Raw genomic sequence first — 16,014 nt, 5'->3', positions numbered from 1 at the left:
CAGAACTCAAGGTACAATTATAGCCTTCAAAATACTGCATCTGCCAAAGGAAAATACATGAAGCTAGTACAGACAAATTGCAGAAAGTCAAACTAAGACTTTAGCAATAATTATGTATGTTCAGATGTGTTGAAATAGACTGCTTTAGAAATTAAGCTCAGTAAACCTTGTGCATGGTGAAATTCACCTCTTTAAAGCAAAAAATAAAGAAATGTTCAAATTAAATTACATAGAATTAAATAAAGTTCAGAATAACCCCATTTGATTTTAACACTCGAAGTTTTTTTCTGAAATTGCTTTCAGAGGAGACAAAACAAGATTGGAGAGACCTCCTAAACATACAAATTCCATCCTTATTGCTAAGGCATCAACATTTTACTCGGCTCAGCAAGAAGGTACGTGTGCTAAACTCAAATGCAAGTACTCAAAAATTAGCTACATAGTTAACCAGACCAACTGGGAAAAAATATGCAAAAGTCAAAGAAAAAAAAAATCACTATTTTTACTTATAGATTACAAATGCTTTAGCTGGAAAATAATTATTAAGTTTTGTCCATTTGCCTCATATTATGCTCAGAGCTGTATCTACTGTATGTAGACACTTAAAATATTAAGACCTTTTACAATATTTATATTATAGTATTTTCACATACTAACAGACTAACAGTATGTGGTGAAATTATTAAGAACAGGGCATAAGAGTTACAGCTCTTCCTCAACCTAAGAAAACCTTTTCACTCATTTTGGTATAGGCAACATATTACTTACATGTTCTCAGTACTCTGAGTGCTCAGTCACTGGAAGACTACTCAAATTTGTCCTGAATCCTCAAAAACCCCAACCAAAAAAAACAATAAAAATCAGGAGAGCTATTAGCGCTACACACAAGTTAGCAGATGCTGCTAAGGAAAACCATTAAACCTTTTTGCTCAGGAAAACCATTTAAAAGCAAGCTGCAGTGCTTAAATAAGCTGCTTCTGGTGTGTGACCTGCTGCAGCTGTTGCTTATTCAGCAAGAAACTGATTAGTTAGTAAAGAAATCCCACCAAATATACCACCTCCCACCCCATTCCCCCCCATCCTAAAAAACCCCAGCAAACCTACCAAACAACCAACAAAACCTATTTTGGTATCACAAATTAAAAACTTCGGAAATATTTTCAGAATGTTACCCACATCTCTATAAAGTATCTCCATATATTAAATTTCCACTTGTGGTCACACCATATCCCACCATTTTGCAAGACACTATTTATTACTTACACAAATACAGCTTAAATGTTGTCCATCAAATGTACAGATTGAAGTGTATTGCCTCTTGTGATAGAAATCCAATAGGTTTTTGTTTATTTATTTCATATTCATTTCACCACTACTACCCCACTAAATCCTTCCTGCTACTGTCACAGACCTGTATTAACAAGCCCTCTTGTTCTTGAATTCTCCAGCAGAAAGCTACTGCACCTTCTCCTCATTGTGTTCAGCAGTTTGTCACTACATTGAAATTAATGGCCAACAACAACACAAAAAACTTCCTTTCCTAACTATTTGAGTAAGGACTGATTTTAAGACTGCAATATTGACAGAGTAGCTTCCTTACAGCTGCTACTTCCACTTGGCATTTTCAATTTAAAAAGGTATTTTGTTTTAATTCTTAGCTCCTTTTCCAGCCGCAGTTAAACATTATTAGCTAAAGACTTGATTTATTTAGGTCTAACAGCGTGCTGCTTTCTGTTGAACTGCAATGCAGTAGTCAGGTGTATTATTCTGTTGCATCATTTTAATGCCAACACAGGAATTTGGCTTGCCCAAGAGCTGTGTAACTGCATGAAGAGTCAGGCCGGATGCAGCTGGGGCGAAATCGCGGTGGCGAAAGAACGGCAGCGTTCCCGCAGCCTCCCGCAGGAGCGGTCCGGGCTGCAGGGACCTGCACCCTCAGCGGGCCGGGGCAGCTCTGGCCGGCTGGGCTGGGCAGCAGGGCGGACGAGGCGCGGTCGTGCCGGCCGTGGAGCGGCGTTGAGCGTGCCCGCTGCCCGTGCCCGCTCCCACGGGACGCTGTCCCGGCGGCACCGCGCGGCCACGGCGACACCGCGCGGCGGCACCGGCACCGAGAGACCCGCCGGGCTGCGGCTGCACCGCACCGCTTCCCACCCGCTCGGCTAAAAAACAAACACACACGCAAGGCGTCTCGTTTTCTGGTGCGTGCTTGGACGTGGACTAGACACGTTCCCAGTTAAAAAATATATTTTCAATTCCTCCCCTTGCTCACAAGTGGCCATATGTATATAAGAGAGGGAGGAATGAAGGTTCTGGCACATACGGTAACACTCCTATAGCACACAGCAGGGTATTGTTTCTAAATCGGCAATAAACTGGAGCAAACACGCCAGCCCCCCAGTTGACTGGCACTTGGATGAAAGCACAGCAGCAGTCCTGCAGGCACAGCTCGGGAGATGAAAGTATCTATTTAGAGGAAAGGCTCATGTATCTGTCTGATTTCAAAGAAAGACTCTCAGGTTTCATAAGGCACCCAAGCTCCTGGTCAAATAGCAGAAGTGAAAGTTTCTGTTTTAAGTAAGGAGGGGAAAAACTTCAACAGAAGATTTCAGCAGTTTGCAGTGAGGGCTGGTTTTGAGACAGCACAGAAAGTACCGATGGGCTCTGCAGTCCCTGACAAACATCACAATGCTGTTATCTACAGGTACACTAGTTCCAGTATCAAAATACCTACAACAGGCTGGGGTTTCAGCCTGGACCTTCACCCACAGCCTTTACCTTGCTCTCTTCAAAGTGCTCTGATTTCTTCAGCTGCCTTTGGCCCTCATGGCTTGCTAGTGCTCAGCCTTCAGATGCAGGGGCTCTGCTGCTCCACAGGACACACGGGGGCTCACCAGTAACTCTGAATTTACTAAAATTTCTGCTAGAAAGGAGAAGGACAGGAATGACTCATTTTCACATCCCTGTATACATGAATGCTTCCTTCAAGTTGGGTTACACCCAACACCCACTGTTTAAGCAGCCATCTTTGCATGAATACAAAAACATTTTCAGAAAGGAACTGGTTACAGGCCTTCGTGTACACTGTTCACACCAGGTTGGAGCCAAATTTTTTTTGCACACAGGCACACGCAAAAGGCAGCCAAAGTGGTCCCCTTTGGGAAGGGCATTGCACAGTGATAAAGCTAGGCCTTCGTGTACACTGTTCACACCAGGTTGGAGCCAAATTTTTTTTCACACAGGCACATGCAAAAGGTAGCCAAAGTGGTCCCCTTTGGCAAGGGCATTGCACAGTGATAAAGCCCTGCCCCAACTACAGGGAGAGATCACCAGTTCCTGTTTTGCAGAGAGAAAGGATGGACAGCAACCAACAGCCCCCTCTCTGTCCACTTTAACTTAGAGGTGCTTAGCAGAGGCATCTCCTGTGTTCTAGCAAAAACAAGAAAAAAATAAATAAATAACACAAAGAATCCCATTTTGAAAACGAGAAATGTATTTATGTAGGCTAAATCTCAGCATTCTTGAAGAAAAAGCTTTTTTATTTGCAGGAAAATGAAGAGTGGTAAAAACAAGGAAGAAACATGATGGGAATGATAAGAGCCTTACTGCAGTACCATATAGACAGCTTTCATGATAGATTGCTATTTTACATTTTGAATATAGCTTTTACTGAAGTCATGTATCTTAAACCACGAATTTGTTTTAGGATTAAAGAAGAGATTATCTGATGTTGTTCAGTAGACACAAAGTAATGTTAGCAGCAACCACCCAATTTATTCTCTATGTTTAATCAAAATATTTTTGTGCCAGTCATTCTTTCCTCAGGATTGTTTCTGCACCTGGACTGCTGTTCAAATCTTTAGATAGGTTAAGAGCTTGACTGCCAATGATCTATTTCATTAGTTAACCTAAATAATACATTGGGTGTTTTACAGAGATATATGGGCCAATATTTAGTTCTGAAATCAGTAATTTGCTGGGACTAGTTACTATGCTCAGTGTAAAATGGAGTCAGACAGGGTGAGAGGGCAGAGGGGGCAGCCTGTGCACAGGAGGCAGGAAGGTCACTGGAAACTGCTGAGCCACGATCAAAGGAGTTGCATATTTATGTGTGTGCACATGAGCATTCCTGCAACTGCAGGGAGCAGTCAGAACTGTTTTACAGGGTAGCCCATGGGTTTCTTTTAAATCAACAGCATTTTTTGAGTTAAATGAAGGAAGGACAATGTTGTGGTTATGACAAGGTCACAGAATGCTCAGCTCAGTTCCCTCTTTCTGAAGCCAAGCAAGCGATTTGATTTCTTGAAAACCAGGAAAAACCACGATTTCTTTGGTAAAACATGCAACAGACAGTCCTATTAGCTGACGATCAGATTCATTTTCATACCTCTATGCTCTCTTTCAAGGCTATTGCCACTGAGATCTGCAAAGGTCTCAGCCTGCTGAGCCAGCTCCTTTACAGCTCACCAGCTTCCCCCCACTCTCCATCATGGTTCCTGTGTTTCTACAGCCCAGGCACCAGGATGCTGGGTTTGCAGGCTACACAAGGCTTGGTGGTCTTCTAAGAAAGCAGTCTTTGTCTCAGTCAGTCTGTAAAACGAAGGTATCAACAAGCAGTCCCCAGAGATGTCAAAGGATCCTCAACTGCATGAGAGTAAACCTGTTGCTTAAGTGTTTGCAAGATAGATGAATTATAGTAGAGAGCTTTTTAGCTTTCTAAATGACCCTTCTAACTTCTGAGGAGAAGCTGGAAGTGCAGCCTGAATTTGAACCTTCTGTGGACTTTTATCAAAGGGTCTTTCTTTGATGAACCTGGTCCAAATTATCTGAGAAGTTTAACACCTATGATAAAGAACAGGGCTCCAAGGTCAAAAGGAAGATTTAATTTGTTTCTTACTCTCTGGAAGCTTTCTGCCTTATGAGTGGAGACACAACAAATAAAAATCTACACTTACCTACAGTGATTTTCCATGTCATCTTCCCCTGGCAAGTGCCTAGCTTGCCCTGCCAAGAGCCAATGGCCACACCTCACCCAACAGCAACTTACAAGTACAGCATCACAAACCACTGGTTTTCAATCATTCTTTATCCTAAAGTAAACTCATTATTTCTCCTTATCTGCAGGTGTCCTTCATTGTATGTATGGCCAAAGTCCTCTGAGAATTGCTGCTGTGCTGCTGTCCAATGGCAGACATGAGGGGAGGGGAACAGCTCACCCCAGCTGCTGCCAGGCTCACTGCTATGCTCCTGCTAAAGCCAAAAAGTGATTTTGTCAAAGAAGTAACTGTGTTTGTCCTCAATGTAACAATCTGCACCACCAATTAAATAAAAGTAAAATTTATTTGGTATAGGACAGAAAAATAAGAACAAAATCACTTACAAAATAAATGTTAAGCAAAAAAAAATTCACAGAACTAGATTAATATTTTATAAAAAGCTCAAACTTTAAGAATCTGATAGAAATACTACTTTTTGCTCAGCCTGTTTTATGCTTCCCTCCCTCTTGTGTGGCTTTGGAAGTCCAAATTTAGATGTCTTCTTTATGTAAACTAATGCATGTCTTCTGCATGCATTAGTTTACACAAAGGAATATTTACCACAGACAAACTGTATTTCAAAATGGCAACATACATAAAAGGTTACTCCCTTAAGACATGCAGTTTCCATCTTTGCTTTTTACATCTCCATACCTACCTGCTGCATACTCACTGGGACCATACACACATGCCCTGCTTCTGCCTGAGTTATTCCAATACTCCCCTCTTTGCCGATGCTCCAGTTTAGATTTTAACTGAATGGTCCAAACACATCCATCTTGCAGGCTACAAGATCCCTGTTTTCTTCCCGTGTATATGAAGAACCATTCCATGAATTTACCCTTTAAGTGCTCCTGGATATCTTAGGTGAGAGATTCTCCTTATTTTCTGCTGAATCTTTGAAAGATGAAGGCTCACACAATCTGTGTTACTTGGAGTCAGTGTACCGCTGTATCAGGTTGTTGCACCCAGCTGTGAGATGAAGGTGTTCACACCACTGCCACGTGGAGCTCTAAAGTGCACTTTTTATACCGTATGTTTTACTCTGTACTGGTAACAACAATTCAGCCAGTTGGCTTTTATTTCCTTGAGCAATCTTCTCTCTTCCAGTGTCCTGTGGCCAAGGGGCCCTCTCTAGGTCTCTCAACATTTGACATTCTGCTTAAAGTAATCTGTTTGATCAGTCATCTTCATTCTTTACCTCCAATACAAAAAGTACCATTCCTATTTCCACACTTCTGTACAGAAGATTGTTGTGTTACAATACATGTGATGCATTATAGCAGTTTAGCTCCTTTATCCCCTGCTCAAACACAGATCTACTTCTACAAGTATCATGCAAACAGCTGATGCTGCAAGGAGAAACTACTGCTCAGTTTTTTAACTGACAATATAAGGAACTTCTTTCACAGTGCCGTCTTGCAGAAAAGAAAAAAAACCCTTACGATTCTTTTAGTGTTGGGAAATGCTGGCTTTTCAACAAGAACTTTGCCATGTTATTTATTTCATTTATAGAAATATACACTTCCTGAATCACAAGCTGAGTTTCCTTTAACAACTCTGAACATTCATCACTGTGACCTCTTTTCCCAATGGCTGGTGCAGAAAGTCATAACAAACATAACACGTGCTTTTCTTTCAAAAATATAGAGCAGAAATTATTTTTACATGGTACAAAAGTTACTCTCATTTTATTTATGGAGTTGAATTAGACAGAAACGAATGTCCGTGGCTGTTGTCACACAGTGCAAGCCTCAGTGGTAACATAAGAAGATAGGTTGAGGTGTGAGGGTTTATAATACAATGCCATTGAAACAAAGCCAGCAAATCTTACATGCGAGCAGTGAATCAAATTTACTTCTGTAACCTATGCAACCACACTGACTGAAGCCAGCTGGGCTGTGTGGACAGCAGCGTCAGACACTGGTTTTGGGACAGGTCTGAATTTTGAGAGCAATACCAGCAACTGATTGTGAAGCCAACCAGTGCCCACACACACCTCACCTACACACTGATCCAGTGGCTTCTCCATACACTGAGCTCCACCTGGAGTTAGCAGACTGAGCACACAACAACAGCAGGGTTTGGCTCAAACACTGTAAAATGCTACTCTTGGCACTATTTAGTTAGGAGCTGGAAGAGCAATGTCTATTAATTCTTCTAATAAGACACAGAAAACTTGAATAAAAAATTCCTAAGGCACCATTTGATTCAACCTGTTTTGTATTATTCTTTTTTAACATTTCATAGTGAAATAAATACTTTAATACTGATCATATTGTAAATAGCTACTGCTACGTGAAGCAATATATTGAATGATAAAATGCTGCATTGTTCTGGAATATATCTAGGGACTTTTACAGCAAAACATATAAATGGAAATGCTCTTGTAATGTGAAAAAAATGCCCCTTTCTGCAATATCAAGCTATTTTACATGTATGACAAACATCTATTCTGAAGAGGTTTCTAGAGTAAAGAATAATTGCTAAAACCTAAGCAGCTCAGGATTCTTGGCTTGTTAACTGGGGGCTTTTACACAGCACATTTTAAAGTGAAACTGAAGCTGGTTTTCCAAGTCTTTGGTAGTGGTCCAGATTTCTGGTCAGAAAACCTTGCTGAAACAATCAAATACAGGATATTTTGAATGATACAGAGTATTGGTAGAACATTGGGCAGCGTTTTCATTGACTTACCAAAGTAAAACAGTCATCTTGGAAGCAGGTAAGTTATAAAAAAGATAATTTCTGGAGGGTTGGGTGGGTTTTTTTGGCTGCATAGCTATTTGGATATTAACAAGGATTTGGCAAGTCAAGATACTGAAAATATTGTATTCTTAAATTCAAACTATTGTTCCTTAGAAAGGTATTAAGTGCTTCAGTTTTAAAACATGAATACAATAATTTATCCTTTACGTTATTAGCCTAAAAATCTTATTTGGACTTCTGTTCACAAAATAATATCCCAAAGAGACAGGCACTTTAAGTGACATCCATAAAATACATATACAAATTCAGCATTGTGCCGGGTTTGATCCCAAGGTGCACATGTCACATGGAGGTCCCACCAGTATCTGTTTGAGGAACTCTTACAGCCACGACCCTGCAACTGGATGTAGATACATCCCTGCGCCTGCGCATTTAATTGCAGGTTCAAGACCACAAACAATAACTAAAAATAGGTCATTAGATACAAAAATGTAAAAAACAAGTATATAATCAAATGCTGTCACAGCTAACAAGATTTTGTAAACAAACACTGAAAAGACCAAATGAAATTTGATCTGGCCAAATCCAACCCTAGTCTCACCCCCTTCAATGTGATGTCCAGGCTGAAAGCCGATCTGCCCCTCCCTGCTCACAGAAGAGCAAAAAGCCCTATTCACAGACATTTCAGCAGGGTCCAGACTCTTTTTGGCTGAATTCCCTAGATTTTCAAGGACTGACCTCATTCTAGCCACAGAGTGTACTTAGGATGATATCTCCCATGCTAGAGAAACATTTTCTTAACCTACATGACTAGTTTCTATGTTTTATTTCGGGTTTTTTTTGAGCAACACCCTGTGAAGCACAGCTGCTGACACAGGCTTGGTAGGGATCCCAAGGAAAACACCGAAGAAACATCCTGCTGATGAGACTGAGAGGACAGTTTTCAGACATCCAATTAATAAAGAGCTATCATTCACCAATATTTCAAATCCAGAATTATAATCTTCCTCTAATTTCCAAAGGCATTTTATACACACTTAGACCCACTTGTAAAATTAACTCATAAAATGAGCTATTTTCTCATACACAAAATTCAAAAGCCATTAAACATATTAACCACTTGCCACAATGTTAGAATACTTTACTCTTTCTTTTATCCATAAACCTTGCAGCTCTCTGTAGAGACGCCTTTCAGCAAAGTTTGAAAAGACAAGCTTCATGGCCAACTCAGAAGACCAAATCTTTCCATTTCTCTTGAACAAGTGCAGACAGCAAATTCTGAATGCTCCCACTTGAATGTACAAACCCTGGACCCCCCTCACAACATCAAAGGGCTTTCACTGAGGAATGTTTTTGACCTCAGCTGCTCTACCATCATGAAAGTCAAACACAAGCTCTCTGAGACTTGTGACCTAAGTGCCAAGAAGCTTTTTAAGTCAAACCCCATCATTTAGTTGTACCAAAGAACCAAGTGGAAAGCTGTCTGTAGAGCACTGGCATTAGTGATGCTTTACAGGAGGAGCCTGCAACTGCAATAATTGCTGCGTTTACACTCAGACTACCTTCTGAGGACTGTTCACATGCACTGTCAGGCAGAGGGCATAACAGTAATCCAAGGCACAGATGACATGATGCGGGCTGGTCCACATAAGTGTAGGAGAGAATTAGGTCACAGACCACATAACACTATTTAAAAAATAGGAAAGAGGGTTAAAAAATATATATTTTTTTATGCTGATGAATTCTTCACTTGTGCTTTTCTTTGGAAGATTCTCTGCAGATAAAAACAAGGCCAGGGACACTCCATCCTTGAGGCAGGATGTGTTGTGCATTGCTTAAGATTTGCTTGACTAAGCAGAAGTAAAAAAGTTAAAGATGAACTCTTTGTCACCATGTAGTAGGTCTATGGCTTGCAGAAGCAGATAGGCTGAGTTAGGCAAGCAAAGAAGGATCCAGGGGACTCTTGGCTACACTTTTTACCCAGCAACTGTTTTTTTAAACTTCATACTTTATCATTAAAATAATACAGCTACTGTACCCAAAGTGAACCAAACAGCTTTGTTCAAGCTCTATCAAATTCAAAGCCAGACCTCCCACGGAGCTCTCCAGGGGACAGGGTTGGACATGGTAAGCATGACACATGTATGTTCTGTAGGGTCCACAAAATGCCTGCAGTTTAAGCAAATAAAATTCAGAGCTTTGAGCAACTTTAGTCCATAAGCCACGTCTATTACTTCTGTAATAGAGACTGAAGTTTGTTCCAGCTGACAAGCCAAAGTGGAAATCAATCATGACAGACAACTTTCCAGTCATGTGGACAGGAGAGCAGACTCGAAGGAAACTTGAGAACAGATGTCACCCAAGGATGGGCCAGGACCCATTTCACCTTGGTATAGGCGGGAGCGGGGGGGCACCTCTTTCTTTTCGGACAGAGCCACCTAAAAGAGAAAGAAGGGTTTTTTGTGTTACTCCTCCTGGAATACTCTTTCTTTTGAAGGGGGAGTTTACATCCTAGTAAATAATTCAGTAACTGGTGAAGATCTACTAATTTTCATGCCTGGCCATTAAAAAAAACCAAACAACCCAACAGGTCTTTGTAGAGTTTCTGGTTAGTTTATTAAACAACATCAGAACTTCAAACACTGTAAAATAACGTTTTTAACTAATGCTATCCCTAATGCCTGAAAAACATATGTATTTTGGTCCATTTTTCCCTTCCCAAAACAGACTGATAGTTCTTGCTAGCCTGATTTATGTGAACACACAACTTCTCAGTGCTACTTGCAATACATGCAATCTCAACAAAAAATGGCAAGTTCTAAACACAGTAAAATTCCAATGCTCTTAATGTTTTTTGCTCTATGAAAATTTTCATAGCAAACTCACACAAGGAAACAAAAAAATGTGTATGTTACTTTGCCTTCCTTTGTGGACTAATACAAATGGGGTGAAAGCTAACAGGGCAAAGTGAACAGTCAGAGACTAACAGGAATCTCTGCTTCAAACCAAAACATCATCTGGAAACAGGAGAGAAGCATCTGCATATACAGACGATTACAGGATAACTATGAGCCACCAATGTCACTGGTTGTGAAAGAAGTAATTGATCCTTGGGTGTATCAGGCAAAATACCACTAAAAAAGTTTGGAAACATTCATGCTGCTGTAGAAGACATGTTAGAAACCTCTGCTGGAACAGCATATAACACAGATTGAAAAGACAAAAACAAACAGAAGTGTATACCTAAGGAGCTCTGATAACCAGAGAAGGTGGCTTGGAAGCAGAGTGTAGTACATCCACATTTATTCAGCCCAGCAAAACAAAAACTGAGAGGATACGACTGTTGTGTTAAAAAACATGAAGAGTTTAACACACAAGAAGAGAGGAAAACTAAACTCAAGAATGATGCTGGCACAAAAATAAGTTGTGCATGAATTTAGATGGGAAATGAGGAGAAAGTCCTGAGGGGTTTTGTGATTCTGGCTGCCTAGAGCAGAAGGGCTGACTATGATGGCAGAGTTGGTCACTTACAGTACATGTTTCAACTTAAAAAACAAACAATTCCCCACTCAAAATGTTTTAGAGGGCTTGTACCTATGAACTTGCATTTAGCTTTTCCTGTGTAGTGAGGAAGGATGACCAGACTGTTAGCCTGAGAACTCTGGAAACCTCAGCATCCAGACTCTTCCCCATGCACACTGGTTTTAGGACAATACACTGAAATTCCAACTTACCTCTACTGTCATTTCTTGCTAGTTTACTGGGATAACTTCTGTTCATGGGTACGTATGGCTCTGGAGGTGGCAAATCAGATATGGGATGAAAAGAAAATCTGCTTTCCCATTCATCTGAAAAACATCCCATGCAATTTACTCATTAGTTTTCTGACATAGCTTAGGAAAGTCAATTGACACTGACATCATGTTTAATGCATGTTTTAAATTGCAAAATGCTTACACAGCTGCGTACTGAACCAGCATTCTCTTAAGAAGTCAGGGAAGATGATGCTTTAGGTTAATTTGGGAATGAAAATTTCTATCAAATCAATCATTTTGCCAATTTAATGCAAAATTACAGATCAGGAAAACAGCCAAAATTCCACTAAAATAAGTCTTACTCTCCCTTCCATGTACAACAGATATGCTTTTTTAGCAGACATACACACATATGTATATATATGTGCTACCAGAACTGCCTCGTTTCTCCTATTTCAGAGCAGTATTTTGTTCCTGGTACAGAATTTACCAATATTCAAGTGTCACTGATATACCAAGCTCAAAAGCATGATTAAAAGCACACTCCTATAAGAATTGGTTTTTTTTCTCTTAATCTTCTCTTTTCTTCTGGAAGAAGAAAAATACCCATTATGCCAGATGTTATGACAGAGAATCCTGTATATAACTAGTGTCAAAAATAGAAAAATGTATCACTTGAAGCTGTATCTCTTTAGACTACAGGGGCCCTTTTGCTGTACTTACTGAGTCTATAGAATTCTAAATAAAGGAAGCATACAGGTTTCTTGATTGAAATAATAGGCAATGTTCCAAGAGCTCTGTTCTGCACCTGATTTTGAAAGCCTAAAGAAGAAAGTGTGGGCTAATTTAAACTTTGTCATTTCTTCACTTGCTTGCTTCAGGACTTTGCAACCATAACTTTGAGATATTGCTGTATTTTACTGCATAATGTAATGAACAGCTGAGTAAATTCTACCTGGCATTTGTACATGTGGTTATTTGCTGGATCCAGTTTTCCTATGTTTACTTCCAATGGCTGCAATCAGAAACCAGTGTGTAAAGAAGCTGCATGTTCTGAACCCTGCAAATGACTTGTGTAGGAAGAAATATGCCTGTGATCCTTCTGCCTTACCTGATGTGTGAAGATGTTTCAGAAGTGTGAGTTATAGTTTCATTTTCTGTTTGCTTTTTTCTAACTTTATAAATGTCAGGAATACCAATTTTGGCCTCACATAATTAACTGAAGGATTTATCTGGTCTATGCAAATAGAAAACAATTAAAAAGAAAGGCATGACGAATCTTTAAAACACAGCAATCTTGGACCTCATCTTTTTAATAAACACTAGCAGAAATAGATACTTGACATTTTCAGCAATGTTCTGACAATCTCTTCCCTCATCTGTTTTTCAGCTTTCAGCTTTTGAGTCATCTAACTTGTTCCGACTTCCGAAGTGTCGGTGTAGCTGTGGCTTGAATGCATATTAGAGCCGAAACAATTCCCTTCCTTTTTTCAGGGTATTTTTCAAAGGGTTATTTTGGAGACTGTACTGATGACTTCGCAATTCTGCTCTATGTATGGCATATTTATTCTGTTCTTACTTGCCGGGGTTAATTGAGACCCAAGTGACACCTCCTGTTGGTCAGAAATCAAAGGCTGGCACGAGAAACAAAGTCTCTATCCCAAACCTTTTTTAAAAAGCCACTACAGCTTTCCTAGGGAGGGCAGAGAGCTGGCTCACCATCAGCTGGATCCTGGAAGCCGTTCCTGACGGCGGCGGAAGGCGGCGGCGGAGGCGGCGGCGCTGCCGAGCCCGGCCGGTCGGGGGGCAGCGGGGGTCGCGGGCCGCCCCTCTGGCTGTCCAGCCCTGCCCGGGAGGGCAGCTGCGGAGTGCTGGGCAAAGCCCTCGAGGCGCTGCCGTTCCTGCTGATGGGAGGAGGCGGCGGGAGCGGGCCTAGGGCGAGGCAAGAAGCAAACACACACATGCTGTTAACTCCAGGGGTTACTCTGCCAGTGCAAAGCCACTGCTGGCACGCCAAGGTCTCCCGCTAACAAAAAGGAATGTTTCAGGACACTTGGCCCCAAGGGGGAATGGCCCTCAGCACCTACTTCCCTCCTTTCCAGGGCAATCTAGGGATTTAGTGCTGATTTGCAGAGTACAGCTGAGAGGAGCAGGATACATCTAAACATAAACACACTGCAGTGTCCACACTCCTATTCTCCTCAGCTACAGAAGCCTCTGTAAAGGTCCTGGAAGCTACTTTTAAACCACTCTAATTTAACAGTGGCCACAACAAGCAGAAGTCACTGCTGGAATTCAGGGTGCTGTGGAGGTCTGGACTGTAACACATTTCCTTTTTATGGACCACTGCAAGGCACGAGGACACATAGCAGAAGACACCTGCTACCTTCAGAGGCTCTTTGTCCATAGGGGTGGTTCCTCTGGGTGTGTGGTGGCACATAGGGGAGCTCTGCCCAGGAGTGGCTTCATTAAGCAGCAGCTCATCAGCTCACTCATCTATAAGCAAATGAGCTGCATGACAGGTTTTTCAGTAGTTGGAACATATCCATCTCCCTGTAAACTGGAAACAGACCTCACACACAGACTGGCATTTGCAGTGTTTCTGTATCTGTAACCGGCACAGATGTGGCAGGTCAAATACGAAGGCAAAGCCTACATAACACAGACCTAGGGCTGTCCTGAGTGCAGGGAAAGGGTGCTTCTACAAGAAAAATAAATAAAGACAGGAAAGCTGCTTTTGCTAGGTAGACAAGTGCCCATGGTTAGGACACAAGAAGGTGAAGCAGAGGGTGTGGATGGTTACGCATGTTCAAAAGTCTCACTACCTCTGTTTGGTGCAGTTGGGCAATTGACAATTATGTTAATTTTCAATAAATGCTTCCCTGTCTTGATGAAATCTATCTACAGACATGCACTTCAAAAAAGAGAGCAGTAGATATTGTGTCTCCACCAGAAAGCATTGAAACATTTCAAGAAGCATGCTGTACTTCGTGTATTTTTGCTCCCTTTCTTATTTTACAAATTACTAAAGTTTGCCTTCAGGGAATGGTTTCAAAGAATGAGAAGCATTCAGCAACTTTCAGAATAGTTTTGCTTGCTCTCTCTAAATCTAGCTAAACTCCATTGTCTATACTGAACTGCTGCAGAATAGGTGTATTTATGTTTAGAATGTACTGCTACAACTCCCTTCTTCTTACTGAGCCAGAACTGAGCCAGAAGAAAGTTAGGGCAGGTTTGCTAAAACCATCTGCCAAAGAAAAGGGTCAAGTAGGAAAGCACTGGTGAAAGTCAAGGCCACCACAGAACAAACTCTTGGAAGTGACTGAATAATTGCAGACACTCTCTGCAACTTTGATCCATCAATTTGGTCAATTGTAATGGGAGTTCTTTGATTTATTTACTGCAGGCTGCACTAGTATTGTGCCATCCTCTGGGCTGGCAACCAGCTCCACAAAGCACAGTTATAGGGCCACTATTTTCTGTACAGCTGCTGCAGGCATTGGAGCTCCAGACTGGTTTAAGGAGCTGGAAAGCAACATAGGTGTCTGTGGGAGCTCCCATGACATTCATTTCTATTGTCTAGGACTGGGCAGGCTAGAGACGATTTCTGAGTTTACTCCAAAGGATGAAATGAAAGGCAGCTCTATGGAGTTTGCCAGCAGTATCTTCCGTGCAGTGCTTTTCTCCACCCTGATGTTACAGGGCTCAGTTGTGCCTAAATTTTCTCATCTCCAAAGGGCCAACTATCAGGAATCAGAGAGCTGAGATATGATGTAAAATTCTTAAAAGTTATGAAAAACAGTTGTCACAGAGGACAAAATACAATAGGAAATTGGTCAAAGGAGATGATTCCAATTTTAGTCTCATTTGATATCTACATACGGTAAGTAACAACACTTAGTCACGCTGTAACAAGTGCTATTACATTTAACAACTGTTGGCTAGGTCTTTTATTAAAGCTATTGTATTTGACTGCGTGTCTCTGAACACGTAGAAGGTCAGGTTCCACAAACCTCCACTCGTGAGAACGTGACCATTAACTCACGCTGGTTGACTCAGGAAGTCAGATGCTGTCTTTACCAGAAGCTTCTTTGCATCAAAGAACGTAATGGGGAAATCCCTTTGCAACCCTCTTCAATTACAGTGACTATAATGAAAGTTACCAAGGTCTGTAAAAGTACACGTGAGCACACTGGTGATGCACTTTGACTTTCCTAAAGCCACCTTGACGTCCACAAACCCTTGCTTCCGACTGCAGAATTCCTAGTGCCTAAGAGGGATGTCATCCTGGGATGCGTTTGTTGTGCATGTCAAACTGGCGCGGGCATGGCCAAAGCACGCTCTCCTTGTGCCACCTGTCCCAGCCAAAGCACCCTCTCCCCGTGCCACCTGTCCCAGCCAAAGCACCCTCTCCTTGTGCCACCTGTCCCGGCCAAAGCACCCTCTGCCCGTGCCCGCTCCCCACCTGAGCGGCCGGGCGGGTCTCTGACGGGCGGCGGCGGCCTCTCTCCGGGCGGCGG

The 16,014-nt window shown here is 41.7% G+C and overlaps 2 protein-coding genes across 2 annotated transcripts in view; both read right to left on the bottom strand.

The window, feature by feature from the left end:
• Positions 1-2,894, bottom strand: part of GPR155 (G protein-coupled receptor 155) — a 37,745-nt gene extending 34,851 nt beyond the window's left edge. The window contains exon 1 of the mRNA XM_039697023.1: positions 2,776-2,894. The gene's annotated coding sequence lies outside the window, so the exon portion shown is untranslated. The remainder of the gene's footprint in view (positions 1-2,775) is intronic.
• Positions 2,895-4,858: 1,964 nt separating this feature from the next.
• WIPF1 (WAS/WASL interacting protein family member 1) overlaps positions 4,859-16,014 on the bottom strand; it is a 45,555-nt gene continuing 34,399 nt past the window's right edge. Inside the window, exons 7-10 of the mRNA XM_039699483.1 lie at positions 15,960-16,009; positions 13,214-13,426; positions 11,474-11,587; positions 4,859-10,177 (exon numbers count right to left, since the gene is read on the bottom strand). Of these exons, the coding sequence (XP_039555417.1) occupies positions 10,122-10,177; positions 11,474-11,587; positions 13,214-13,426; positions 15,960-16,009 (433 nt within the window). The 3' untranslated portion in view covers positions 4,859-10,121. The remainder of the gene's footprint in view (positions 10,178-11,473; positions 11,588-13,213; positions 13,427-15,959; positions 16,010-16,014) is intronic.

The sequence above is a fragment of the Passer montanus genome, unplaced genomic scaffold (assembly GCF_014805655.1).
Source record: "Passer montanus isolate IOZ18808 unplaced genomic scaffold, ASM1480565v1 scaffold1, whole genome shotgun sequence".
In the NCBI taxonomy this organism is placed as follows: domain Eukaryota; kingdom Metazoa; phylum Chordata; class Aves; order Passeriformes; family Passeridae; genus Passer; species Passer montanus.
This window is presented reverse-complemented; position numbering and strand designations above follow the sequence as displayed.